General features: G+C 55.1%; 9 protein-coding genes across 9 annotated transcripts; 6 read left to right on the plus strand and 3 right to left on the minus strand.

Moving 5' to 3' along the window:
- Nucleotides 1-4,360: 4,360 nt before the first annotated feature.
- Nucleotides 4,361-5,243, minus strand: J7T54_000461 (uncharacterized protein; the record flags this gene model as incomplete). The annotated part of the gene is made up of 3 exons (XM_051508750.1): nucleotides 4,361-4,594; nucleotides 4,666-5,024; nucleotides 5,090-5,243. The coding sequence occupies 3 exons, from the start codon at nucleotides 5,241-5,243 to the stop codon at nucleotides 4,361-4,363; spliced, it is 747 nt and encodes a 248-aa protein (XP_051360219.1).
- Nucleotides 5,244-6,509: 1,266 nt separating this feature from the next.
- Nucleotides 6,510-7,400, minus strand: J7T54_000462 (uncharacterized protein; the record flags this gene model as incomplete). Its single annotated transcript, XM_051508751.1, has 1 exon — nucleotides 6,510-7,400. The coding sequence occupies one exon, from the start codon at nucleotides 7,398-7,400 to the stop codon at nucleotides 6,510-6,512; it is 891 nt and encodes a 296-aa protein (XP_051360220.1).
- Nucleotides 7,401-7,752: 352 nt separating this feature from the next.
- J7T54_000463 (tetratricopeptide repeat) lies at nucleotides 7,753-11,577 on the plus strand (the record flags this gene model as incomplete). Its single annotated transcript, XM_051508753.1, has 3 exons — nucleotides 7,753-8,232; nucleotides 8,319-8,740; nucleotides 8,814-11,577. 3 exons carry the CDS (start codon nucleotides 7,753-7,755, stop codon nucleotides 11,575-11,577), a joined length of 3,666 nt encoding a protein of 1,221 aa, XP_051360221.1.
- Nucleotides 11,578-12,391: 814 nt separating this feature from the next.
- On the plus strand, nucleotides 12,392-14,604 carry J7T54_000464 (3-dehydroquinate dehydratase I; the record flags this gene model as incomplete). The annotated part of the gene is made up of 2 exons (XM_051508754.1): nucleotides 12,392-12,442; nucleotides 12,496-14,604. The coding sequence occupies 2 exons, from the start codon at nucleotides 12,392-12,394 to the stop codon at nucleotides 14,602-14,604; spliced, it is 2,160 nt and encodes a 719-aa protein (XP_051360222.1).
- A 258-nt stretch (nucleotides 14,605-14,862) lies between these two features.
- J7T54_000465 (uncharacterized protein) lies at nucleotides 14,863-16,461 on the plus strand (the record flags this gene model as incomplete). The annotated part of the gene is made up of 1 exon (XM_051508755.1): nucleotides 14,863-16,461. One exon carries the CDS (start codon nucleotides 14,863-14,865, stop codon nucleotides 16,459-16,461), a length of 1,599 nt encoding a protein of 532 aa, XP_051360223.1.
- Nucleotides 16,462-17,221: 760 nt separating this feature from the next.
- Nucleotides 17,222-18,805, plus strand: J7T54_000466 (uncharacterized protein; the record flags this gene model as incomplete). The annotated part of the gene is made up of 1 exon (XM_051508756.1): nucleotides 17,222-18,805. The coding sequence occupies one exon, from the start codon at nucleotides 17,222-17,224 to the stop codon at nucleotides 18,803-18,805; it is 1,584 nt and encodes a 527-aa protein (XP_051360224.1).
- A 306-nt stretch (nucleotides 18,806-19,111) lies between these two features.
- J7T54_000467 (uncharacterized protein) lies at nucleotides 19,112-19,747 on the minus strand (the record flags this gene model as incomplete). Its single annotated transcript, XM_051508757.1, has 1 exon — nucleotides 19,112-19,747. One exon carries the CDS (start codon nucleotides 19,745-19,747, stop codon nucleotides 19,112-19,114), a length of 636 nt encoding a protein of 211 aa, XP_051360225.1.
- Nucleotides 19,748-21,465: 1,718 nt separating this feature from the next.
- J7T54_000468 (uncharacterized protein) lies at nucleotides 21,466-21,717 on the plus strand (the record flags this gene model as incomplete). Its single annotated transcript, XM_051508758.1, has 1 exon — nucleotides 21,466-21,717. One exon carries the CDS (start codon nucleotides 21,466-21,468, stop codon nucleotides 21,715-21,717), a length of 252 nt encoding a protein of 83 aa, XP_051360226.1.
- Nucleotides 21,718-24,669: 2,952 nt separating this feature from the next.
- On the plus strand, nucleotides 24,670-25,360 carry J7T54_000469 (uncharacterized protein; the record flags this gene model as incomplete). The annotated part of the gene is made up of 2 exons (XM_051508759.1): nucleotides 24,670-25,071; nucleotides 25,130-25,360. 2 exons carry the CDS (start codon nucleotides 24,670-24,672, stop codon nucleotides 25,358-25,360), a joined length of 633 nt encoding a protein of 210 aa, XP_051360227.1.
- Between the last annotated feature and the right edge of the window lie 982 nt (nucleotides 25,361-26,342).

Genomic DNA, 26,342 nt, shown 5'->3' on the forward strand with positions numbered 1-26,342 from the left:
TAGAAGTAAGCTAGATCTTCAACACTTTCAAAGGACTACCTAGGCCGACTTATTTCTATCTAACAGTTAACGGCGGCACTAAAGTCGGGACCCAGTTGTAGGTAACGGCTTCTTGAGTCTTATGCACCAGAGAAAGAGGTTCTCCAATGGTAGGAGCCCTAGCAAAATGCGATTGCATTTCCAAGCCAAAGCGACAACAACTACGGCGGCCAAAGCATCTAGCCAGTAGTGATTTGCCGTCGCCACGATGATCGTCAGGACGAAAGCCGGATAGGATACGCCCAAGAAAACGAAAACTCCTTGCCGGACCCTGCTCAATTGTTTCCCACGGGGACCAGCCTGCCGGCGGAAAACGCCAGAGTGGAAAATAAGTGTGGCACCGACACAGAAGGCATATCCAAAATGCAGCGATGGGAAGGCAGCGAGTTGGTTGAAGAACTTGCCGCTCGCCCACACCGACTGGGCATCTTCGCGACGGACAGTATCGAAAAACCCGTACTCTTTTGGCAGAAGTCGAGGTGGCATGCATGGCCAGAACGTAAAGATGACGAAGCTGAGGATGTTTGTCAGCGTCATCATGCGACGGACTGCTGCAAAGTGAGAATGAGTTGGCGCGGAATAGTAGTACCAGCCGAGGAAACTAGACGCACCAAGTCAGCATAGTTCGTCGATCGCTGACGAGGCAGAAAGGATAGGAAGGAAGTGGTGCAACATACCCGACCGTCGCTGGGATGTGTACCAGAGAGTAGGTACGATTCAGCAATGTCAACATGTCTTGATGCTCGGTCATGAAAAAGTGTTGGACATCCACCTCTCGAAGGTAGAACAGGAATTTGAAAGGACCATCCTGCTCAAACCAAAGAACAGCAATGCCATGCTTTTCTGCCATTTGCCAAACGTCTCCGTTGGCAAAAAAAGTTTCGCCCAGGGCCTTGGCGGAGGCGTAGCAACTGAAATTCAGCGCCCAGTAGAACATCTCAACCAGGAAGGGAAACCTTTCGAGAACTCGGCTATGCCAATAAGTTGCGAACTGAGAGGTATTGACCATGTGGAACTTGAAACCACAGCAAAGACGAGATTTTCGACTAATACTCATTGGCCACGAGGATTCGGCGAGGGAAAGGAACACGAGTTCCTGTTCATCGTAGATATTCAGGCCGTTCGGTTCGTCTTCCAAGGCCAGGTTTGCGCGATTCAAAAGGCCCTGGCCTCGGTCTGCAGGTTGAATAGCATGTCGCCGTTGACGATTCACATAACACGAGGCTATCATGATACCTATGACAACCTTTTCCAGGTCGGAATTAGTGTTAGCAGCCGATCTCTTACCAAAAGCGAAAGAATCGAAGGATAGATGGGCGGCGATACTTACAATCGGTTCTACCCAAGTGTGCGAAGAGGGCTGAGGCTTCCCAAGGTTTGGTTGCTCCATGATCACGGGGGCTCGGTATGACAGCTTGTTGGACTAATGGTTTTCTTTTCGTCGCAGGAAGATCAGGAAACGACCGTGGAGAACAACAATTGCTCCGAGCAAACCGCCGTGTGGGTTTTGGCGTCGTGGACTGCTCTTGAGCGGTCGCAAGCGTTCGTGAAATGCAACGGATTGGAAGAAAGAAGGCTGGAAGATTTCCGGCAAGTGGGCTGCTCCCATTGGTGGAGGTGGGCACATAATCATTCCATCGATAACGTAAGGCTCAGGGGTTGATTGTCGCAGTGCAAACGCTAATCTCCGCAAATTGCTAGGTCCCGTGATAGCCTGGCTGGTTGGTTTAAAATTAATATCATGTCCACATCGCATTCCTTTTAGTTCTGTTGATGCGATTATTGACACCTCGATGCAACCATGTATCCAAGATCGTTGCTCTTGTTATTTTACAAGCTGCGGTACTTCTGTGCTCTCTTATGCACTGGAGGATTTTTTTGGTACTTCAGCGGTGCTGTCCACACGGCGTGGACCCTTATCTCACTGCCCCTCTACTGGCCAAATGGCTCGTCCGAGTTCATCATATCTCAAGAGTCTGATGGCTTCGATCTCACATTCGCCAATTATAGCAGTTCCCAAACGACAGCCGGCAAGGGCCTCATCGACAACGTGCCTGCTATTCTTCACCACATAATGCTGGGGTCTCGTGCGCCGGAATCGACATGGAACACTGCCAGACAGAGCTGTCTTGACTGGCATCCAGGCTTCGACTATCACCTCTGGACAGACGAGAACGCTGCGACATTCGTTGCCGAGAAGTTCCCTGACTTGAAGCCAATGTGGGATGCTTATCGGCTCCCTATTCAAAGAGTGGATACGCTGAGGTATATGATACTGTACGAGTACGGTGGTGAGTGCTCTATCTGGACCATTGACCTGATGCAGATCAATATGAAATGCTTACGAACAGTCTAGGGATTATTTTAGATATGGATCTCCAGTGCAGGAGGTCTCTCGGACCGTTGAGGCAGTTCAAGTTTGTCGCGCCAGCGGCTCATCCTACCGGTTTCTCCGTCAGCTTTTTGATGGCGAGTAGAGCCAACGAATTTGTTGGAAATATTCTTCAAAATCTGAAGACATATGATTTAAATTGGTTCTACCTCCCCTACGTCACCGTCATGTTCAGCACGGGTGGCCACTTTGCATCGTAAGTTCAAAGCCTACTGTCTTTGTGGACCATGGAAGTTTGCCAACTTACAGCTGGATTCAGTGCTCTTCATGCTCGGCTGCCCAATAGAGCCGACAGCAAAATTCTATCCGGCCCTCCGAACAATCCCAAACTGCATAGTTTGAATGGTCGGATTGCAACGCCAATCTTCAACCACCTCGGCAGCTCGTCGTGGCATTCATTCGACGGCTGGTTTCTTATGCTATTGGGCAGGCACATAAAATTGGCATGCATCTTGGGCGGGATAGGTGTGCCTGTTATCCTGGTAGCAGCGTACATTGGCTTCAGGTTTCTGTGTTCACGGAAATCAACAATCTTCAGGACGAGTGCAGTGGATTTAGAGAAACGTGCCTGAGACTGGCACGGGTTTGCTAAAATGCCGTTCAAAAAGTCCGAAGAACGCGGACCCCGCCACCTGACTCATCGTGTAGAGTGGGGTTCCACTTTTCCGTGCAACCACGTTTCTGCGCACACATCACGAAAAGCTTCACACAATTCATAGCCATGATTTCACACCACAGCAACGTTGGATTAATCTAACGCGTTGTGCAAAGCTTTATTAAAGGCCTTTGAACCTAATGATCCAACTTCTGCGGCCATTCTATCTGTAATTTGGCGGTCTGTGATCGCCTCAGGCGGCGGAGACTCCTCAGCCTTGTGACGACCCTCTCCCATCAAACGGGTGCCATAAGTATGCTGGATCGCGATCTGTGATATCCTACGGCTCTTGGCACACATCTCTCTGGCGGTTTTCCGACTTGGGAACTTACCCAACGCCGCTGAAGCCTAGAAGCGCTGCGCCTCGGTCGCGCGGTTGTATCTCGTAGACGCTACGTATATAGCTGAGTATTTCTGCACGCGCCAGAAACCATAGCCAGCGCCAACAGCAGCTAACAAAGCCACCGAAGGACAAAGGTAGCACATACCGACCAGGATGAGCCAAGGTGCCCCTGAGAAGACCCGCTCAATGCAGAGGCTCTTTCTCTGTGCTATAAGCTCTTTTGTGATCGTTGATGCGCCGCACTGTTGAGATGGAGGGAAGATGCCCACATTGGGGCGCTTTTGGGGAGGCAGCCGTGACCCGCATTCTCCGCGCAAACAGACCAAGCTGCGGAGGCAATCGATTGGAGAGACATCATCCCTCGCCATTTTTTGGTTACTGCTCCGTTTGTCTGACTATACAGTCGTCTTTTGGGTGTGCGCGACAGAATTGGCTGATGCGAGGCGCGCAAAGTCAGAGTTGTTAACAATACCGGCAGGCGTCTCAATGTAGTCGAGGAACTCAGCTGCCGGCATCCACGAGACGTCTGAAGCTGTGTAGGAAATTGCCATGTCGATCAATCTGTAGTCGGTCTTCCTGGGGTCCAGGTTCGTGATAGTGCAGATGCTGCAACAAGAACCACAAGCCTCTTGAAACCCAACTCGATACTTCATTTGATTTACAAGCATATCAAGTTGTTATATATTAGAACAACTGCGCTGGGTAACGACCTACCGAAAGCCTACAGCACATAGCTGGATCGGCTAGTGATAAGTCTAGAGGCTATCGCTATAACCCACACACGTTGACGTTACGCCCACCACGGCCGGTTGAGGATGGCACTCTGGCTACGACTGCTCGCAATCGCAGTCTCCACTAGAGCAGCATTGGTCTCTTGATGTATTTTCAAGCATTCCGCCATGCTGCGTTGCCGCATAGCACTCAGTCTGGCCTAGTGCTCCCGCTCATTGGCCTCCATTTTGGCCCGGTGCTCCGCTATCATTTGCTCGATTTCCATTCTTTCGAGAGCCGCTTTCAGTGAAGTGCGCTGCAGCTTGGCTTCCACGGCGGGCTGGATGTTATCGAAGGCCTCGCGGGCTTGAGCGTCGAGCCCGTTGCTGAAGCTAAAGCCATTGGCGCTTTGTAGAATCCACGTGTCCTTGTAGACGGGATGCAGCGCTAGACCCTGTTGCATACACAATCTGGTCAGTACCGAGGTATTGATGAGGCGAATAGGTCACAGAGGGGAAAGCATACTGCAACATTCGTGAGGTTACCAGCGGAACTTTGCACTGAGTCAAGATAGTCGGACAGCTTGGCGGAACCAGCGATATTCCGACGGTGGCGGCCATTGCTAGTCCTTAGATAGTAGGTTCCGTTGCAGCCGAGAGAGATGCAGTCAACAAGTTTGACACCGTTATTGGGTAACAAGCTCAGATATACCTGAAGGCCGCTTGGGAGATTCTCCGATATGCTGTCAGCGCCGTCGGCAGCCCAGTAGGAGGCATTGTCGGGTCCGAGACAGAGTCTGAGACCGCGAAGGTTGCCCACCCACCGGCCGCGAGGAGAACGAGCCGAGAGCCAGTCCTGCAGCCTTCGTGGGAGGCCGTACGAGTCTGCAGAGCTCTTAGTGTCAGTGGAAAGAGACGGGACTCTCGACCTTAGACGAAGGCGCTCTTACAAAAATGATCGAGGCCATCACGGCCAAGATAGATGATGAAGCAGCTTCCCTGTGCTCCAAGAGCAACTGTGTAGATCTTTGAAACCAGACCTCTGTCAAGTTCCTCAGAGAGGCCCTTTGGAAGCGAGCCCCTAACGTGAATGGGATACAACATGACCGCGTGTAGAGACTCACCCCCCCCCCCCCCCATGAGGTTGGGCTACTGAAGAAGAAGGATTTGTTGGGACCCAGTGCGAACACAATAATTGATAGTTACCCTATGTCGAGGTTGTTGACAATGGTGCTTTCCAGGGATTCCACCGCTTTATACTCCGTACGGAGGTGGAGGCAGAACTAATGCCTAAGGTAGGAGTCCGCATTCTTGTGATACCCTTCCGGGCTAGATGTGCAAGTGGTGCGTAGTAAGAGTATTTAAACTAAGATGTAAAATGAAAATAAAAGTATGGACGCCTTCCAAGACATTATCTATAGAGGAGGGGACTGATGCCACTATAAGTTCCTCAGAGCCTTCTGATCTGCGTGGACGTGGTGCGTGCAGCCGCCGCGCGTACCTTAATGTGGTGGCAGTAAGTGAGGCGGCGGTCAAGACAAGAGCCGAGCCAGCGCATGTACTTTTCCGCCGATACGATGTGGCGGTGAGGAGACCAGGGACGGCTGGCTGTCTGGGGCTTCCAGATACGGAGAAGCCAGAGCAGTCGTCCCTATCGACCGCCGTACCAGAGGGGATGCGGCAGGTCGCGGTGGGGCCGGACGGCACAAAGCTTGTTGACTTCCCGCTTAACCATGCTCGGGTCTCATCGTTAGGTTGGGTTGTTTGGCGTTGGATCTCTTGGGCGGAGTCGGCGCCGCAAGTCATCATCGAGTCCCTCGGCCACGGAGAGCACGGGAGGTTGTTGCAGAAACAGAGTCGATGACTGGCAACGTGTTCGAACACAGCCTATATGACACTGGCAACAAATCTCCTCAAAATTCTTCGTTGGACAGCAACCATCTCCCTGAAAAGAAGAATCCCAGTCGAGCAGACCGCCACCACCTTCTCAGGATATTTGCTACAAGGACTTGCAAGAAAAACAGCAGAATTTGGGGTCCGTCAAAACCCAGAGCTTCTAAGATCGATCATGGCAAGCACGGCTGATAATTGATAGCATGGCTCAATGTTCCATGACCGCAATTGGGCATGCGCATGCGTGGATCGCTCTGGTATTAGCGTGCGGAGACGGGGAGGTTGACGTTACTTAATCGACCGAATAATGATATTCAATCCCGTCTGTTTGTACCAAGCTACACATATCAGAATGCACTGTAAAATCGGCGGCTCCACATCCTTGTCTTCTGCTAGGTGCAGCGATACGGCTTTGCGAATGCGTCCGCAGGTCCCACTGTGACATCCAAGACTTGACTTGGTCCTTCAAATCACCAACTACGCCTGGACTGCTCCTAGAGCCTCTGGGACTTGAAGAAGCTTCTGCCAGGGAAATTCCGAGTCTGTAAAGTCACTATATTGCGACGAGGGCAAAGATCCAAGCGCAGTAGACCCATCCAGAAACACAGGATCGTCCCTGTCTTGCACGAGCTTCTTTGCAAAGAGTCTCCGCGGATCGAGGCTGAACTGAACAACTGGTTTCACCGAAATACGGAGCCAGAGCGCCTCGCCAGGGGAACAGAACAACAGGACGACGGTTCTGAGGGAGCGAAAGATGCCCTCCTTGCTGACAGGATTCTCGTTGAGGTCCCAGGTTACCGAATTGGCGCCGTCATCGTGATCGTCGTCCTGGGAAAAATTGCCGTATAGCTCGGCCCGGCCGTCCTCGTTCTGGGTGATCTCCCGCGCCCAAGACGCTGTGATGCCCGTTGATACCAGGGGAGTGCCGAATAGGACGGGAAACTCGAGGCCGAAGGACGTGCTGCTCGTCTTCTCCCGCGCAGGGCCAAGCATCTGCTTCGGCGCAAAATTGGCCACAACGGGGTCCAGTGAGGCGTCCGTCGAGCGGACCGACGGGTCGTTACGGTCGAGGGCCTTCTCAAACGACACTTCAATCTCGGCGGTTGAGAAGCGGCTCCCCGCCCGAGGCGGGAACCGGAATGCAAAATCCAGACCGACGAGGCATGCTGGCTTGCCGTTGTAGGTTCCGTACTGCACGTACCTGACGTAGGCGCTGTACCCCGTCCTGCCAATCTGCTCCTGCGTTGCTAGGGAGCGGTTCGTCCGTCCGCCGTTGCTGATGCCCAGCTGTGCCTCGGATTCCTCTGGGCAGAAAGAGAAGTCGCTATCAAAGCCCAGGGGGGGCAGCTTATCAGTGTCGGCCGACATGTATGGACGCTGTTTCGGAAGTGGTCTGTGGTCGGCGCTGCAACTTTCGCTGCGGAGAAAAGAGACAATCGACCTAGAGGGATAAAATCGTAGTGAAACAACAGCGGTCAGTCAAAACGCGCAGCATTCTATTAGGTCCAAACACGGAAGCCAAAAATAGAACAGGCTGAGGCTGGGCAATTCACTTGCGATCCCCGCTCATGTGCACTCACTTCCTGGTCGGCTGACCAGATTGATTGCGGCGTCAGACACTGATGTTTGTAGTCACAGTCGCGGCAATTTATATATTCATGATATCAGGCCAAAATCTCTCGCATGCAATCTACTCGTGTTGAGCGAGCAGCCGACCAATATGGATCCGGCAGAAGTAGAGCAGGTCAAGGCCCGGCTAACTGCGTACCGGACGATGGGACATTTCGCCTCCGGCGCGGAGTATCACGAGAAACTGTCTGAAGCAGCAAGGGCTATGAAGAGCATCGCAATAGAGATATGTCTTTTGTACTTGGTTCAAGGACAGTTAAGACTGGCAGCCGCTGCGTGCGATGCAGCTGGTGGCTCCATGTTTCTGGACCTCGACTCCGACTCCGGCGACGGCGATGGCGATGGCGACGGCGACCATGTTCCAGCCTCGATACTCGATCAAGAGGCAGTTGCATTCGAGTTGCTACGTGCCTTTGTGTGGATTGTGCGGTACTCAAAGCTACATACGGCCTTGAAGATTGCGCGCAAAGTGAATGCAATCTTGAAATTCGAGTGCCATCGCACGGCTCTTGATAACAGGAATGGGCTGGATGATGCATGGCCAGGAACAATCCGCTTTTCCGAATATCGAGTACGTTCAGTGCGCGTATAAACCGCTACCCTGATCTCGCCTTTAGCCATATTATAAAGGAATGCAACACTGATTCGCGGAACAAGGTCTTGATGGAGCTTTTCTACTGGAAGATCGTTGTCGTGGCCGCAGACCAAGGACTTCTCGACATCAAGTCAACCCGAACTGGCGCCGTCAAGGGCATCTCAGCGCTCCGACAGAAGCTAGAGTCTGAGGCTCGGTGGCGGGAGGCTAGATCACTGGTCTACTTTGAGTTTGGCTGCGTCGAAGACAAGGCTGACGCGCTGGCGCTCCTCCAACGCTTTGCCTGCGCCCTCGGCTTGGAGGAGTGGCAGGTGGAGAGGGCCATGACACTTATTGACATTGGTCAGCTTCAGATTCAGTCAAAGGATGCATCTATCAAGGACATGGGACGTCAAACTCTCCGTGAAGCACAGGAGATCCTCATCCGTGTCTCTCACGGCTATGGAAGCACAGAGATAGACTTGATCTTGGTTGACGCAGATGAGTCTCTCTGCGGGGGAGAAATTTCTTTGCAAGAAGCAAATTGCGGAACAATGCTTCGGGAAGGGTCACTACAGACTCGGCATCAACTGTCTGATACACAGCATCACACCCCAGCTCTCTATCGGGACACACCGCGACGCCGTCGCCAGGGCGATGCAGCTCCTCGAAGACCATATCGAGAGCACCGGCAGCGAGATCTTGAAGCAACTGTCCCTCATCCACGCGACTACACAGGCCGGCATCAATTCCTCCGAGTACGGCTTCGCCTTGCAGTCGCTAGAGACCTACCTAGTCCGCAGCCTGCCGGAAGAAATCGGCTTCAACTACCACGCAAATCTCTACAAGATGCTGGCTTCGGTCTATTCGAGCTTTGGAGAGCACGCCAAGGCCGTGGACGCCTCGGAGAGGGCATTTGAAATTGCCAATTCCGGGGTCAACTATGAGGAAAAGTCGGATGTCGCATTCTACCTCAGCCATCGCTTGTGGTCTGCGTCTCGCGAGGTGCAGCCACAAGGCTCAGAGACAAGAGGGTGGTTCGCGCGCGGCATTGATTTAGGGGCAGTCTGGGCCGAGGCGGATGCCGGCCACGGATATAAGCAGGGCGAGATGCAGAAAAGCATCCAGATCGCTCGGTGGAAGTTGTCTCAAGACCCGGAGAACCCAGACACGCGCGACCCGGAAGAAGCGCAACGCTGGGTCGCGCGCGCCAAGGGCCTCGCATCCGACGGTGATATCCAGCTACAGTACCAGATACTGGAACTCGAGATCCAGACCCTCTCGCAACAGAAAAAACTCGCCGAATGTTTCCAGAAATCACAGGCCTTTCTGCGGAAGCTCACGACGGTAGCAGACGTCCCCATACTGACGAGGGCCCAGGCCATGATCCTCACCTCTATCCATGCCGACTCGTACGCCCGGGGAGTCTTCGCCGAATGGCGGAAAAAAGACAATGCTTCACTCGACGACATCAAGCCCAGCCTCCTTCTTCGCGCCAGGGCCCTGGAATGGATGTTCCTGGCAGTGCGGCTCTTTAGACAGACTAGCGGCGTCGAGTTAATCGTCCCGATCATTAATGCTGCTTTCGGCCTCCTCTATGATCTTCTGCCTCTGCTTGGGGACCGCGGGGACGTATTCATCAGACAGTACCTGGGAGAACTGGAGCAGACGGAGAAGATCTGCGACGACATGAGACGGAGCGTCATCCCCGTTGACGGCGTCAAGTCACTCATGGCGAAGAGACTATTGGTAGCGAAGCAGGCAAGCATCGACTTGTACAGACACGGCGTCTCAGCATCACTGCGCGTCGGCGACGCCTCCAAAGCCTGGGTATGGCTGCAAAAGGGCAAGGCGAGGGCCTTCAACGACTCGCTCGGGGCCCATTCGGTGATTCCCGAGGCCCTGTTGCGGAGGATAAACGAGGATGCCGTCGCCTCGGAGCTGCTCAGGGAGGAGCAGTCCGCTCTGGACTTACTCGGCGAGCCGCAAATCAACTACGTGCTGGCGGCCCGACGTTTGGCGGAGACAAGGAAGAGAATGGCTGACAACCCCCTCCTGGCCGAGGCTCTCCGGATGAAAGACGAGACCCTGCGGATTGACGAAAACCTTGGGGATGAGGTGATGAGGCAGAGACTGCAAGCGAGCAACATTGGCCCAGAGGAGGTTGCCTTTGTGGATTGGTACATCCCTCCAGCTAAACGGGCCGGCAGCAGGAGCGATACCATTGTCCTCTTTTGCAGACGGCTGGACGGTACCACCCACACGACCCCTTTGCCCCTATCGGTGGCCGAGGTGACGAGCTGGCTTCATCGCGCTTTTGCGTATCCTGACTTGGCCACCCCGCCACTTGCGCGGAAGACTGGCAATCGATTTCTGCAGCAAATGAGTGGCCTCTTGGAGGGACTGGGCGACTATACCAAAGCAGGTGATTTGTTGGTACTGTCACCTTCAGGTTTGCTAAACGGCATTCCGCTGCACGCTCTCAAGGTCAAGGGAGAGCTGCTGTTACAGCGTAACCTAGTGGTGTATGCGTCAAGCACGTCAACTCTCTGCCAATGCCTATCCAGGGCGTGTTCTCGGCCACCTCGGAGTGAGCATGCACAGTCGTGCGACTCTTCTTCTCTTCGCGCACAGTACTTTGCCGTCTATGAGGAGCCCCTGAAGGCCACTGAGCGAAGACTAATATTCGAGCATGTCGACCATCTTGCCACCAAGATCCCTGGTGACGTCTCGTGCGGCCCAGATGCGACCCCGGGGCAGTTTCTCCAGCGGGCGTCGGGCGCGCGATGGGTCCACTACCATGGACACGCTCGGTACGACGCGACGGACGTGATGAAGTCGTCGCTCGTCCTGAGCAACGGAAATGACGTGTTTTCGCCTGGCAGCGACGATCAGGACGAGGACGGCATCGACGAGCTCGACGTGCTGAGGCTCTTTGACGCGGCGCTCCCCGCCGGCGGCGCACACTACACCGTCATTGCTTGCGACTCGGGGACGCAAAACGTCGGCCCCGGCGACGAGCCTCTAGGCATCATCCCCTCCCTCCTGCACGCCGGCGCGACATCCGTGCTGGGCTGTTTGTGGCCCATCGACAGCCGCTCCGGTCGGGCGTTCAGCAAGGCGTTTTACGATGACCTGTCGGGCTGTAGCGGGGGAGATTCCTCGCTCAAGGGCGACGGAGGCGAGGGTGGCGGCGGCGGCGGTGGTGGTGTGTTCCAATTAGCCCGGGCGTCTCGAGGCGCTGCGATGAAGATGGCTGCGGGCGAGCTCGGCGACGAGTTTAAGCAGCCGTACCACTGGGCTTCATTCAGCCTGCACGGACTTTGGTATTTGCCGTGCTGATGAATCACTCAATGCGACCTGATGACTTTGTATGACTGATGGAATGGCCTCACCGAACGTGCAAAGCGAACATAATAGCGAACCGCTTCCCGATACTCCTTCATAGTCAAACGCATTTTACCAAACCTATAATTGTGAAATTGATACTAGACGAGGCTCGGATTATTTTTCTTCAATAGTCTCTTACAATAATCCGAAGCTAATTTTCGTATATCACTTTCGGTCAGACTAGCTATAGGGTAGGCAGATCTAAAGTCGGTTCATGAACCAAGCGCGATGATCCCGATTATAATTAGTGCTTCTCACGGATAGACAATCCCAAATAATTCGAGAAAAACAGTGGGTCGCGCGTTATGTCACGTGCGAGCTGCATGGCGGCGACCGCGTTCTTATGTGCGGTTGTAACAAACACCCAGATTAGACTTTAAACACGTTTTAGAAGGTTAATTGAGAGGCATAGTATTAGCTACATTGATCTTTGTAGACCTAACGCGATAGCGACCTCGTGGCCTGAAGAGATAACATATTGTTGATTAAAAATTGGAGATAGTGCGGGTCCTAGAGATACTTCTTTCTAGCGTAATTTTACTCAAAGCGATACGTCACTTTCATCTTTGCACTATTCCCATAGTTCACACGCTAACATTTGGAATCCCTCGGGACTATGCTTATAGTTTGTGGGGAGAGGACCATCATGTGAGTTTCATGAACTATCACACATACGAGCGTCTGCGCCATTTCCACCACCTGTCGATGTGTATGTGTTTCGTACTCAACAATGAGGTGATTGTCCCACACGAGCTTCACCGGCATTATGCCTCCTCCGCGGTCTGATCAGACTTGTCACCAGTGCCGCGTCCGAAAGGTGGGTTGGCGACCGACCTCTCTCCTATCTGCTGTGCTGACACTGAGGCCTAGGTCAGATGCAAAGGACGCGGCCCGGGTGAGCCTTGCGCCGACTGCGATCGCCTTGGCTTCCCATGTGCCTTCACCACGAGAGGCCCATCTTCCCTTGCGTCGGATCCGCCGCAACAACCCGCACGCAAGCGTGGCCCCAAGGCGTGCGTGCAATGCCGCGAGCACAAGGCCAAGTGCTCGGGCGAGCTGCCGTCTTGCTCATCATGCGTGGAACGCGGCAGCGCGTGCGAATATCGTGCCTCATCGAGGACAGCGCGGGCCACAGCGCGACGCTTACCCAGCAGAAGCGTCGCCGCTGCGACCGCGACCGGGCAGCATGAGACATCGTCTCCAGACCAATCTGACCTCGTCCCTCGCCATGTCGAGGCATCGCCAGCCGGCTTTGCTTCGGACAAGGCCGCTTCATCCACCGAGCAGTCCTGGCAATATGAAAGCCCCCACGCATCCCGCATCAAGGCGGGCGAGTGGCTGCCTCTGCCGCCCATGAAGGAACAGCTGCAGCTCGTCAACGACTTCTTCCGCCATCTTTACCCCCAGCCCGTCTACTCGTTCCTGTGCGAGGTTGCCATCACCCAAAGATGCCTTGACCGCACGCTTGACAAGCCTCTGCTACTGGGCATCTGCGCGTCGTCGGCAATGTATCTCAACTACGTCAAATACCATCCCGTCTTTACGCAATCCTGGGTGAAGCAGGCGGAGGAGATCATCTGGGACAGGATAAGCCAGCCGAGTATCTTCCTCACCCAGGCGCTCATGCTCGTCGTGTGCTACCGAGTCCAGACGGGCGACTTCGAGAGAGCGTTCATGCTTGCCTCTCTGACGGGACGTAGTGCTACCGCGCTGCGCCTTCAGTACGAGCGGCTGGATCTCAGCTTGCTTGCGCAGGAGATCCGCCGGAGGCTCATGTGGTGCATCGTCCTTCTGGACGGCCACTTCTCCCTAGGCCTACGTGAAGCCGAAATGTGCCCCCTGGAGGCTGTCTATCTAGACCCGCCTGGCAGCGAGGAAGACTTCACCGCAGACCCGGATGCGAGCAGCATGCCACTGGACGGCGTGCCCGAGGATGGCCTGCTTGGCTACATTGTCCGGAACCTGGCCGTGCGCAGGGACATTATGCGACTCAAACGACAGCTCAGCCTAGCCGCCCAGCCATGGCCTGGGCTGGAGGCTGTCGTGGCCGGGTTTGAAGAGAAGCTCGACTCTATGCGGCCTTTGCCCTACAGTACCGCGCAGCTCACGCGCTATGCTCAGTCCAGATGGCTGGTCAGGTATCTCTCCGTCCAGATGGCTTGGCATCAGTGCCATTGTGACCTGTACCGCCACTTTCTGCCCGGCTACGCAGAGGCCGCGCCCGAGGTGGTCTTGTCCGCCCTCTCGACACAATACCTCGAGCAGGCGGCGCGCGCCTGTCACGAGCATGCACACGCCAATCTCACGATCCTGCGCGATCTTGCCGCGACGGCTACCGATTCATTCGTCGGCGACTTTGATCTCGCCGTGTGCGCCTATCATGCCGCACGCCTCGTCCTACACATGAGCCGGCGGTCGCAGTACCAGGCCTTCGCATTGCCACCGGACCAGGCGTCAAGCATGGCCCAGACCGTCCATGACCTGCTGCCGCGTCTCGCTCCCGGGTCCAGGCTGGTCGAGAAGATGGGCAGCAGCCTGGAAGCCATCATCCGCGCCCACGGAGCCAACCAGGGCGAGCCCAGCGGCGCGTCGTCCGAGAGCGAGGAGCGAGAGAGCAATACACAATCGCGGGGGGCACCGCTGTTTGCCATGGCCGCCAAGCAGCATCAGAACCTAGGCGTGCACAGCATCCTTCGGCAAACACGATTCATGGACGACAGCCACAGGGCAAGCGACGAGCCGAGGGGGCAGCAGCCTAGTAGGAGTAGCACTATGCTGCGTGCCTCCTCAGGGGGCGGCGACTCGACCGTGGCAGCGTCTTTCGACCCGAGCCTCCTGGGAGGCCCGCTGGACGTGGAGCTGCCATGTCAGCTCAGCGCCGACTCACTGAATCTGGGCTTCGACGAGGCCTGGACATGGAACCAGTTCTTCCCCACCGGCGGATACCCCAGCGCCAATGCGGATGGCGACTTTTTCTGATGGTAGCTTGCTGTCACTTGGGACAAACAGGGTCGACGGGCGTTCACCGAGGGCCGGATGCTTGTCCCCCGAGCTGTACCCCGAGCTGGTCCCCGAGCTGTCCTCCGAGCTGTCCGTGGTCCACGGTCCACTACTTTTGCTCATCGCGTCTTCAGGTCTGCTGGAACTCTTTTGATGGTCTGTCTTTCTGTCCCCGTCAATATTTGTCCCCGTTCCATCTTTCTTGTTCACCCACCGACATCCCATCAACAGCCCATCATGGAGCCTCAAGCGCCACCCAACATCGTCTTCATCATGGCCGATGACCATGCGGCCAAGGGCATCTCGTGCTACGGCGCGGGAATCAACAAGACGCCCAACCTCGACCGCATCGCAAGCGAGGGTATGCTGTTCAATCACTGCTACGTGACCAACAGTATCTGCACGCCCTCCCGCGCGGCCATCCTGTGCGGCACGCACAACCACGTGAACGGTGTCACAACGCTCGACTCCAAGATCAACAAACACATGCCCAACGTCGCCAAGCAACTCCGCTCCAGCCCTGCCCACTACCAAACCGCCATGGTGGGCAAGTGGCACCTGGGTGAGGGCGCAGACCACGAGCCCACGGGGTTCGACTACTGGAGCGTGCTGCCAGGCCAAGGAGAATACTGGGACCCGCAGTTCATCGAGCCCTCGGGCACGACGAGCGTGCCCGGCTACGCGACGGACGTAATCACCGACAAGTGCATCGACTGGATGGACAAGAGGGACAGGTCCCGGCCATTCTACCTCATGTGCCACCACAAGGCGCCGCATCGGACCTGGGAGTACGACGACAAGCACAAGGACCTGTACAAGGAGCCCGTCCGCCTGCCCGACACCTTTACAGACGACTACAAGAACCGCGCCAACGCGGCCCGAATCGCCAAGATGCGCGTCGCCGAGGACATGACATACAACGACCTGGGCATCGTGCAGCCCGAAGGCCCGCGCAGCCGGATCGGCGACAAGATGGTGGATGTGTGGTGGTGGAACGACCGCAAGATGCCCGCACCTGAGGATGTGACGGGCCTCCAGTTCATCTGCAAGAACACGGGCGAGCTCTTCACGTTCAAGACCAAGCAGGAGCTCGCCGAGTGGAAGTTTCAGCGGTACATGCAGCGCTACCTGCGGACGATCCAGAGCGTCGACGACAATGTCGGCCGCATGCTCGACTACCTAGAGGCCGAGGGCCTTGCCGACAACACCATTGTCGTCTACACGTCCGACCAGGGCTTTTTCCTGGGCGAGCACGGCTGGTTCGACAAGCGCTTCATGTACGAGGAAAGCTTCCAGATGCCCTTTCTGATCCGATACCCCAGGGCCATCCAACCCAGGTCGGTGTGCAACGATATCATCTGCAACGTGGACTTTGCGCCCACCTTTCTGGACCTCGCCGGGGTGCGCATCCCAACCTACATGCAGGGTGTGTCGTTCAGCGCGCTGCTCCGGGGCAAGACGCCCGCGGACTGGCAGCAGGTGGCGTACCACCGCTACTGGATGCACCGCGACATCATCCACGAGGCCTATGCGCACTATGGGTGTCGTGACCAGCGCTACAAGCTCATCTACTGGTACGCCGAGGACTTTGGCCTGGAGGGCACACGGCCGGGGGGCGAGGAGAAGGAATGGGAGCTCTTTGACTGCCAGGAGGATCCCCTGGAGCTCTTCAACTGCTACCACGAGCCCCAGTATGCATCCGTCGTCCGCAAGATGACCAAGTTGCTGGAGGACAAGATGGCCGAGATTGGAGACGAGCCGGTACATACCAAGCTTCAAGGCGTAGCAAAGCCTACGACCAACGGTCACCAAGGCCCCATCATGACACATAAATAGAGTGTAACATTGTATTTCAATTTTTTTTTGACTCGACGCCTACGTGTGCCTTCGCCGCCCCCTTGGTCAAGGCTGATGATGACTACACCGTGTTCTGGTGTTCTGGGACTCGGCTGCTCTGCGCGTAGCGGCCTGCTGTCCCGACCAGAAAGCGTAGCCCTTCTGTCGCCTGCGATTGCCTTTCCGCGTACCTTGACCCGGTATGGATGTGATATCCCAGCGTTGATGACATGACCCCCGTGCACCCGGATCCAGAGTCCTCCCTCCAGTCGCTCACCATCTCGCAGATGGGCCGTGGGGGAACAAACTACCACGTAGTCTCAGCTGCCCACGTTTCGTTCCGCCGCCCAGCCGATAGCGCGTTCGCCGACCAAGCTACTTGCCCAGTGTTCACCGACAAGCAATCCACCCAATAGCCCGGCACGGTTCGCCGACGGCCACAACGTCCAGTGGAGACGCTTGGATGGGCCCATGATCATGGCCCTCCCGTATGCAAACCAGGCCATCCATCCCCAGGAAGAGCCCATGCGTTCATGATTCACTGCCTGGGGGTGACCATGTGTTAGCGGAGATTGTCTGGAGAAACGCGGGGAGTGGCTGCAAGTCTACTACGCTTGCACTGACCTCACATTCACATATAACGAGCTGGGCTGCGCGTCCTCAGTCCTCATCACAGATCGGCCAACTCACTCCCCAGTACACAACACAGCCCTCGCCACCACCCATCCTGCACCAACGCGAGCCCCCTTCCGTACGAACAATGTCGTTTGAAAAGGTCGAGCCGTCGCAGGCTCAGATCGAGGCCTGTTCCGGCTCTGCCAAGTCTCGCAGTGCCCGCGATGTCGCTGCCGACGAGGCCCAGCAGGTGGAAGTCAACCTCACGGTCCGCGATGCCCTCCGATACTACAAAAAGGCCATTGCATGGTCGCTCGCCATGTCCATGTCCACCGTCATGGAGTCATACGACCTTCTCCTCATCAACTCCTTCTTCGCGTTCCCCGTGTTCAACCAGCGGTACGGGGAGCTGCTGCCGGACGGCTCGTACCAAGTCCCTGCGCAGTGGCAGGTTGCCCTGACGGTGGTCGTAAACATTGGCATGATCATCGGTGTCTTCCTCAACGGGTACGTGGCCGACAGGTTCGGCCTGCGGTGGACCATGCTTGGCTCGCACATGACCCTAGCGGCCACCGTCTTCATTAACTTCTTCGCCCCCAGCGTCGAGGTTCTCACCGTAGGAACTCTCCTCCTGTCCATCCCGTGCGGCATCTTCGCCGCCGCCACGCCTTCGTACGCTGCGTCTGTTGCCCCCCTCAAGCTGACGGGCTACCTCACCGTCTACGTCAACCTCTGCTGGGTCATGGGCAAGATGATCGCCTTTGGCGTCCTCCGCGGCATGCTGAACCGCACAGACGAGTGGGCGTACCGGATACCGTTTGCGCTGCAGTGGATGTGGATTCCGTTCCTCATCCCGGCCACCTACTTCGCGCCCGAGTCGCCGTGGTGGCTCGTCAAGCGAGGACGTTTCGACGAGGCCGAAAAGAACATCCGACGCCTGTGCTCCGCTCCCGAGACCGTCATCAACCCCAAGAACCACCTGGCCATGATGATGCGGACCGTCCAGACAGAGCGGGACATGAACATTCACGGCAGCTTTCTCGAGTGCTTCAAGGGCGAGAACCTTCGTCGCACCGAAATCGCCGTCGTCAGCTGGGGCTGCCAGATCCTGCCTGGGTTCGCCATCCAGAACTACATCACCTACTTCTTCACTCTGGCCGGCCTCTCTCCCACAGACGCATTCAACATGTCGCTCGGCAACGCTGGCCTGGCCTTTGTCGGGACAGTCTTGTCCTGGCTCATGATGACAAAGTTCGGCTGGAGGACGCTCTACCTCGGTGGCCTCGTCGTCATGTTCCCTCTCATGAGCCTGGTCGGCTTCCTGGACTTGGCCGTCGACGCGAACCCCAATATTCGCTGGGGCCAATGCGCCCTCCTCCTGGCATGGTTCTTCTGTTACGGCATTAGCATCGGCCCCACGCCGTACGGCATTGCCGCGTCCGTCGGCGCTGCCAATCTCCGTGTCAAGACAATCTCACTCGGCCGCAACATGTACTACGTCCTGTCCATCATCAACGTCGTCGTGTCGCCGTACCTGCTCAACCCGGGCGAGGCGAACCTGCAGGGCAAGGCGGCGTTTCCGGCGGCGGCCCTCACGGCCTGTATGATTGTCTGGACCTATTTCCGGCTGCCGGAGATCAAGGGCATGACGGCGGACACGTTGGACCAATTGTTCCATACCAAGGTGTCGGCGCGCAAATTTGCGCAGGCTGCCAAGGACTACCAGTAGCGTACTGCCTAGGGGGCAAGGCAACGGGGGCTGACCACATGCACACTTGGCGAAGAAGAATCCATAGCCTACAACTTGATAGTTCTTACAATCCGACAAGAGAGAATGCCTCACAGGTCCAATTCCACGCTCCAGTACGGGTCGTGTCTCGAAATTGATCATGCTGATTCATGTAATTTAATGCGTATTGCACTCTCCGGCAGTCATCTGCGTGACCAACAGTCCCCTGCATCGCACACCTCGCCTCACGATATTACCCAATCGTTTCTTTATTTCATTTCCAATCCATACTCGTGAGCGTGACGTCTACAGGACAGCTGAAATGTCCTCGTCGCTGATGCCGGTAAAGTCCTCGAAGATCTGCCCGGGGCTGAAGTCGCAAGGGTCGTCTGCGGACACCCTCGCAATCCACTCTTCCCAGCCCGAGGCGCCCGAGCCGGTGCTCGCAATGGTCTTGGCCACCTTGAACAGGGTCATGCTGGCCGTGCTGGCCGTGAAAGGCGTGCCGGCCAGAATGATGGCGGCTTCGGAGATGGCCAACTTCCACACGGCGCACGTGACGCGGCCCACGTAAGGCAGAAGCTCGACAAAAGTCTCGCCAACAAAGTTGATGGCCGGGTGGTTGCATTTACACTCTCCATACGTGTACGGCTCTCCCGCAGGGTCGTAGACGGTGACGGGGTTGGGGGCCGTATCGCCAAAGCACGTCCAGCTAAAGGTTTCATCCTCTCCCGCGAGCTCCCTGGCTGGCGCGCAAAAGATCTCACACATTACGAGACCGGCCGCCTCGGGCGGGGGGTTCAGCGTGCGGTAGCTGCGGCAAAGGCCATCTTCGATCAGTATGTCCGTGGTTGCGTCGTATTCGTCCCAGGATTGTTGCCGTGGCAGGACGACCGCCGAGGCAACGAGAGGGAGGAGGGAAGCGGCGATGCTGAGCTTCATGTCGAAGAGTTGATGTGCAATATCAAAGTGTGGAGGTAGTGTTCAGGTGGTTGTTGACTGGGAGGGAAGTGGGCTGGTTATTGCTTTGATGTCTACACCAAGTTTGCGAGTAACCGAGCTCTTTTATAGACAGAACAGGAACCACATGTGTCGGCCGAGGTAGTAGTATGATGCTTAGAGTCCCCCCATGCAGTCCATGTTTTGTGTTTGCCAAGTCAATGCCTTACAGAAACCACAGGTGTAGCGTGTACAGGGTACGTAAGCCGCCACTTGACGTCGTCCGAATCACTTCGTGCATGGAAGGATTCGGCTCCGCTCTGGGCGTATATCATACCAAGACAGCTACAGCCCATATGGACCAATGTTTTCATAAACGCGACGACGAGGAAAAAATCATTGAGCCTGTAGTTGACGAGCAGCGACGAACAGATCGGCCCGGCATTGCCTTGATGACGCCGAAAGAAAGCCAGGCACAATTGATACTACTGAAACAAATCTGCTATTTCGCTATATCCAAGAAAGTGAGGAAAACGCGTACTTAGCGCGTATTCGTCCATCGTGCACCGCGATAGGGGCCAAACAGGAACAATCGTGGATTTGTGAGGCATCGGCCAGCCGACCCCCGGACCCCGGTTTAGTTCTCCAAGGGGACTTGGATGCAGTACAACGTGGTCATTGCACATTCTAATCAGCTTGGAAACATTGGCATGACGACCCTGTCTGGGCATTGTTGGCAGAACGGGAAGGTGGACGACGATTCGGCTTGATGCGCATAGATCTACTACGTAATTAGGATTCGGGAGTTCTGGGCGTGCCGCGACTAAGGTACATGTACGGAGTACGCACAGCGGGAAAGCATCCACCGGGATCCGGGTCTTCCTTCCGATCGACTTGATTGGTTCCTCTGCAAATAAGCTACATGTAGACTTTCAAGCACGGACCACAGCTGCACGACTTTTGTAAGAAAAGTGCCGGGGCTATGCTTACCGGCCCCAATCGCCCTCATCTTTCGCCAAGGAATCTCAACTCGGCATCATCATATCGAGCGCCCGGAAACACTGGCCACTTTTCAGCTTCGATGGCGACGAATGGGACCCCAGAGCGACGCGCGTGCTCCGCACCGACACCCAACCATCAAGGTCTTCCCCTAGCCTAGTTTCTTCCAAGAGCGTAGAGCGCCCGCGCTTCCCTCGCGTGCGGAGATCAGAGCCTTGAGTGAGGCCTCTGGCCACTACCGTGCCGCATCTTTCAACCGTCCACCCCCCGTTATCATCCCATCCCTAGGAGTAGCCGTCAAGTATGCAGCCGACGTTACGACCGCCGAGGTCGAGGCCCAGGTATTGATGCGTGAGCGGCTACAAGGCCGTGTCCCAATCCCTGAGGTCTTCGGCTGGGCTGAGGTTGGCGGCCAACACTTCATATACATGTCTCTGGGGCCAATCAGGATGGTATCCTTCGCATTGGGAGTGTTGCAAGGCACGGCGAGTGGGAATCGTGGATGAGGATTTTAATTCTGCCATTGGGTAGGAATGGCATACCATTTATCTGCTTGAGGTCATTGTCACAGTGGATGATGAGAGGTTTTCCCACCCGTGGTTGTATTTCATGTTGGCTAACATCTGAGACTGTTGCTCAAGTTGTCCTTCTGCCGACGACATGTGACCATTGAGCCTTTGGCCAGCGTAGCCAACAATGGTGAACGGGGCCCAATACTAAGGATGGCTGAAATCCTCATCCTCAAGATCTTAGATGGCGTCGTCGAGGAGATCCCTCGCGCCCGGCATCCCAAATGTGTCGGCGGCCTCTTGGTCGATCGACTCACGCACTTCCCTGAGCAGGTCGCCGAAGATGGCGGTATTCGCTCGGTAAAGCGTCTCCTGCGCCCTACGCTAGCACTCTGCGACACTGATAGCGTCGCTATTCGACCGGAGCTGCCTGTGGAAGACGTAGATGAGCACCATGGATACTAGGTCGTTTACCCGCCATAGTGCGCCAATGTATGCACTAGCACCGGACTGTAACACAGCGTGCGAAAAGCCGGTCACGTCGTTGCCGGATATGGTGCGACCGAGCCCCGAGAGGCAGGTGGCGAAAATAACGAGCGACGCCTAGGATTGTAACTGGAGGAGATGTATGACTTTGAATTCTTCCTGCAGCGCCAGAGACGACTGCCACGGCGCGTCCGGGCATATAGTGCCGTGGGTGCTTATGTGCATAATCTGCGACTCCTGGAACTAGGACCGGAATGTCTCGCTATATACGCTTTGGGGATTTTACGCTTCGGTTTCGTATTTGCTGGCGAGCGATAGGGCGCCTATGCCCACTATTAGAGCCTAATCCCCTTGTGTCCTGTCGAGATGGGGGTCGGTAATGATACTAATCTTGTTGCTCGTCTTAGCTCGGTCCTTGGCTGTCTGCACGAGCATATGAAGAATAGCGAGACTAGGAGTCTCGGAAACGGCATGCGTGAGTATTAACGGTTTCCCGCGCAGCTGGAGGACCGAAAGCGGGAAACCTTCTAGAGCCGCGGCACGAATAAAGATAATATAATCCTTGCCTTACAGTATGTCCGGGTAGGGTAGGAGTAGAATGTCCGAAAGCTTCGCTAAGATAGTTACGAGTTATTCTGGCGACAGCATCCGATCTAACGAGTTTCTCAAGCATCGATTATACGAGAGGGCAGAACGCCGTACGTTAATGTCCCTGGTTTCGCTCCGACGGATAAGATTAATACCCTTGTGCGTGATGCTAAAGAGTATAAGTCTATGTCGAGAGAGATGGGAATGAATGACAACCTCGCTAGGTTAGTGCTGCCGAAAGACTTCCTCGATAGGAAGGTGGAGTCGGTTTATGGCTAATACTTTGGTAATCTCGGGCGCGTAGGACTCGAGCGCAGAACGCTCGAGGGCCTCTTCCTTCTTAAGCTTATCGACGTCGGCGGATGGGACTCCTTTCTACGCCTCTAGAAGCTTGCGTAGGGCGTACTCCTTCTCGTACTATTGCTAAAGAAGATTATTAGTAAGCCCACTGAGATATCGTTAAGCGAAAATAAGATTAAATAGCGCCCTTACTCGGCCTCGCTATAGGAATTCAAGTGCTTTCGCCTTCTAGTCTGTGTTTCCTTAGATGGGAGGAGTAGCGTCAAGCACCGGTAAAGAGCTTTTATATTGCTGGGAAAAGTATAAAGCGGCCCGCGTAAGTCCCTCGTATATCATGCTCGTGTGGATTGTCGAACGGGTATTTTGACGAGAAGAAGTATCCGAGAGTCTAACGATTCTTCGCTCTAGAGAACCCAGCGTCGCGCTGTACTCCTCGAACGCACGTATGGGAGACCCGGTGTCTTCGTATATCGCAGCAGCCAAGCCTTGCTTGCAATCTGCCAGTCTAAGATACCCTGCTTATCGGGCTGGAGTGGGAGGATGTGGCGCCGAGCAGCGACCTCCAGAACCTGCTTGCCTCGTTCCCAGTCGGCAGCCAAGTTCACTTAATGCAGGCTAGACTCGGATTGTGTCCACTCTACCTCAGCCGTCCGGTCTTGCTCTAGACCCTTTTGAAAGAATTGAGAATCCTTCCCCGACTAGGTGTACTTGGTGTACTGCCACTCGTTACGTTTGCCGTGACCTCCGTAGGCGGGTGGGAGTAGGGACTTGAGCATGTTCTTGGCTGCGGCAGCCTCTCCCAAACGACAGAGGGACATAAATCTCATGAAACATGTACCAGTGTTTTCTTCACGTCACTCTTCGATATTCGTTCCAGGCTGCCTCTTCTGCGTCGCGGCTTCGGGCTACTACACTGTGTCTGGTTCACTATAGAGGTCACGGTGGGCTTGACATGCGCCTGTTTCCCTGCCGCGCGGCAGCTCCTAGTCCATTGGCTTCCCAACCTGGGCGAGTCCGTGTTCACAAAGACACATGGCCCATACGGGCCTCGAAGGCACGGGAGCATATCGAGCTCATTCGGACCGACCGGGGGCACGCACAACTATAATCGTAGACACCGAGGCATGCCACCGCGAAGCAGACCAGAGCGGCATCATGGTGGAAGGAACATATCTTGTCCTTTCGGGCAGTACCAGCACGGTCCCACGCGCATAAGGTGGGCTGGGAAGCAGACTTTACAGAGATATGTAGTACAGCATCGCATACGTAGACGGCCACATTTAGCAACCGTTCCAAGGCACACTCCCTATGCCTCTGGAGTGAGCGTTGTGCTCTTGTGCACCCTTCCCGTGGTCAAAATATGGTCCCGCAATAGATAGGTCGTCCAGTCCAGGATCAACCTAGGTTCTGAAAAAAACCTCTGCCGTAGCACTCGTCAAATCCCTGCTTGTGGACTATAAGAGCGTCGCCGACCCTCTTGAAGCTATCTAGCAAGAGGCGTACGGCGTGCGTCGAAAGCAGTATCGATCTCGCGGGAGCGAGCAGGTGGGGGACGTACTGGGCGTGACACTAACGAGCGCATAGGACAGCAGCACGTTTACCGTGACTAGCTGTAATCTAAAGAATCACAAGAACTAAGATATTTCTATGTTACGTCTCGATCATACGTGCATGTTGAGGACAGCGTAGCAGGACGCCAATGGCCCGAGCCTGAATGCCAGGCATCTCCATGACCCGGAGAAGCTACGTAGTAAAGCCAAACCGCCGAAAGAAACGACGGCAACAAGTAGTGCTACCCCGCAGTTGTTCAGTGAACGATTGTACGACTGAGGATATATCAAAATTCACGATGGTTGCTGGGGGATTCACAGCCCAGCACCCATTTCAGCTGTAGCGGGGTGAATGCACTGTGACTCCGTCGCCAAGCCATCCAACTATATATAAACGTTACCATCCCGTCCATTCTTCTGGCACCTCACGATTCCATTTTAATCTTTTAAACTATTGAATTAGTCAACAGATCGACACTTACCAGTCGTCACAATGCCTCTCAAGTTCTACTATTCTCCCATGTCCAGTGCGGACGTCACACGCGCAGTCATTGCTGAGCTGGAGCATGGGCAGAGCGAGCCATTGGCTGAGACAGTCAATGTGAAGATTACCGAGGGTGAAGCTAAAACTGAGACATTCCTGTCCAAAGTGAACCCCAATGGCCTTGTGCCCGTCATTGTCCACGATGGCGTCACTATCTGGGAATCGGCCGCTATCACCATCTACCTTGGCGAAACGTTCGGTGTCGACCGCAAGGTTGAAGGCGTCAGGACACCGCTTTTCCCCGAAGCTGGAACTCTTCGCGGCGAAGCTATGAAGTGGATTGTTTGGCCCAACTTGCACCTCGCTGCCCATACTCTTCCACTGCATGATGGCCAGCCACCAGAAATCAAGGTATGTTCCACATGTCTGGAATTCCTCAGCCTGCGCCCGCCATGCTAACACAACCTAGGCACTAGAGAGCCGCTCTAGGGCCGACATTACAAAGTCTCTTTGTGTGCTTAATGGTGCGCTTGAAGGACGAGACTACTTGCTCGGATCGGAGTACACGTTGGCAGATACGCATGTGTGGAGCTTTGTGGGCTACATGACCATGTGCAAGTTCGAGCTTTCGAAGACGCCCAACGTCGAGGCCTGGTTTAAGCGAGTCTCAAGCCGCCCCCAACTGAAAGCATTAAAATAAAATAGGTTCATTTATATAGCTATATAGAGCTAACTCTTTTATTGCCCCTAACCCACGGTATACTACTTATCCGGCGCGGAGGAGCTTGAGACAGGAAAAGAGACCTAAGAAGGTTTTCGGCCTTGAAATTATCATCGTATGTATCACCAGATATACGCCTATATATCAATTAGTACTACTTCCCTTGTCTTACTAATCTTATCAGCTCAGAGCATTCCTAATATTAGGGATGAAAGCCAGCGATCTACACGTCGGCAATACCCGATAGTCTACTAGTTTTAACTAGAACATTCGATGGAAACAAACTAGCGTGCATGAATGCGATAGTAGTCTCAGCAGATAATTCGTTTGGGAACCTGTCTTTTAGCTCTTTTAAGCAGCCTGCGATATCTGTTCGACAGATTCCGCTTCTGTGCGACACGGACTAGAGGGCCTAGAGGACACGCGAGAGAGGTTTGATGGACGTCCTATGGCTATACGCTCGTTACTAAGGGTGTCTTGCTCGGGCCGCCAAAGCAGGAGTCGGGGAAGATTGTCGCCGCAGGCTTCACATTGGGCGGCCTGTGTAGCAGGGACGATGTTGTCGAGGAAGATGAGGAGTACGCCGAAGCGTTCGCAAAAGCGGAGCGGCGTGTTCTCAAGGCAGCGGGCTTTCTAGAAGCAAGCACACAGAGGCGTTGGTAGAACATTGGAAATGCGTAAGATTTGATGGATCGCGCGATACCATCGTGATAACTCCCCCAAGCCAGTGCTCCCTCGCAAGTCCAAGGCAACGCCCCCGATTCTATCTCGTTCATGTGAGCCTGGCCCACCACAAATCTATAGGTGTCAGAGGCTCGGGGGGCGAACAGGAGCAACTGCATACAAGGAGGTATCCGCAGCCAGTCTAGGTCCCTGCGGTCGCGTTGCAGAATGTTGCTATAAAGGTCATTCAAGTCTTCTGGGATGTTCCATAGTACGGCGTTCATGTACCTAGTCGAGC

The sequence above is a fragment of the Emericellopsis cladophorae genome, assembly GCF_022114955.1.
Source record: "Emericellopsis cladophorae strain MUM 19.33 chromosome Unknown NODE_48_length_181081_cov_114_058711, whole genome shotgun sequence".
Taxonomy (NCBI): Eukaryota; Fungi; Ascomycota; class Sordariomycetes; order Hypocreales; family Bionectriaceae; genus Emericellopsis; species Emericellopsis cladophorae.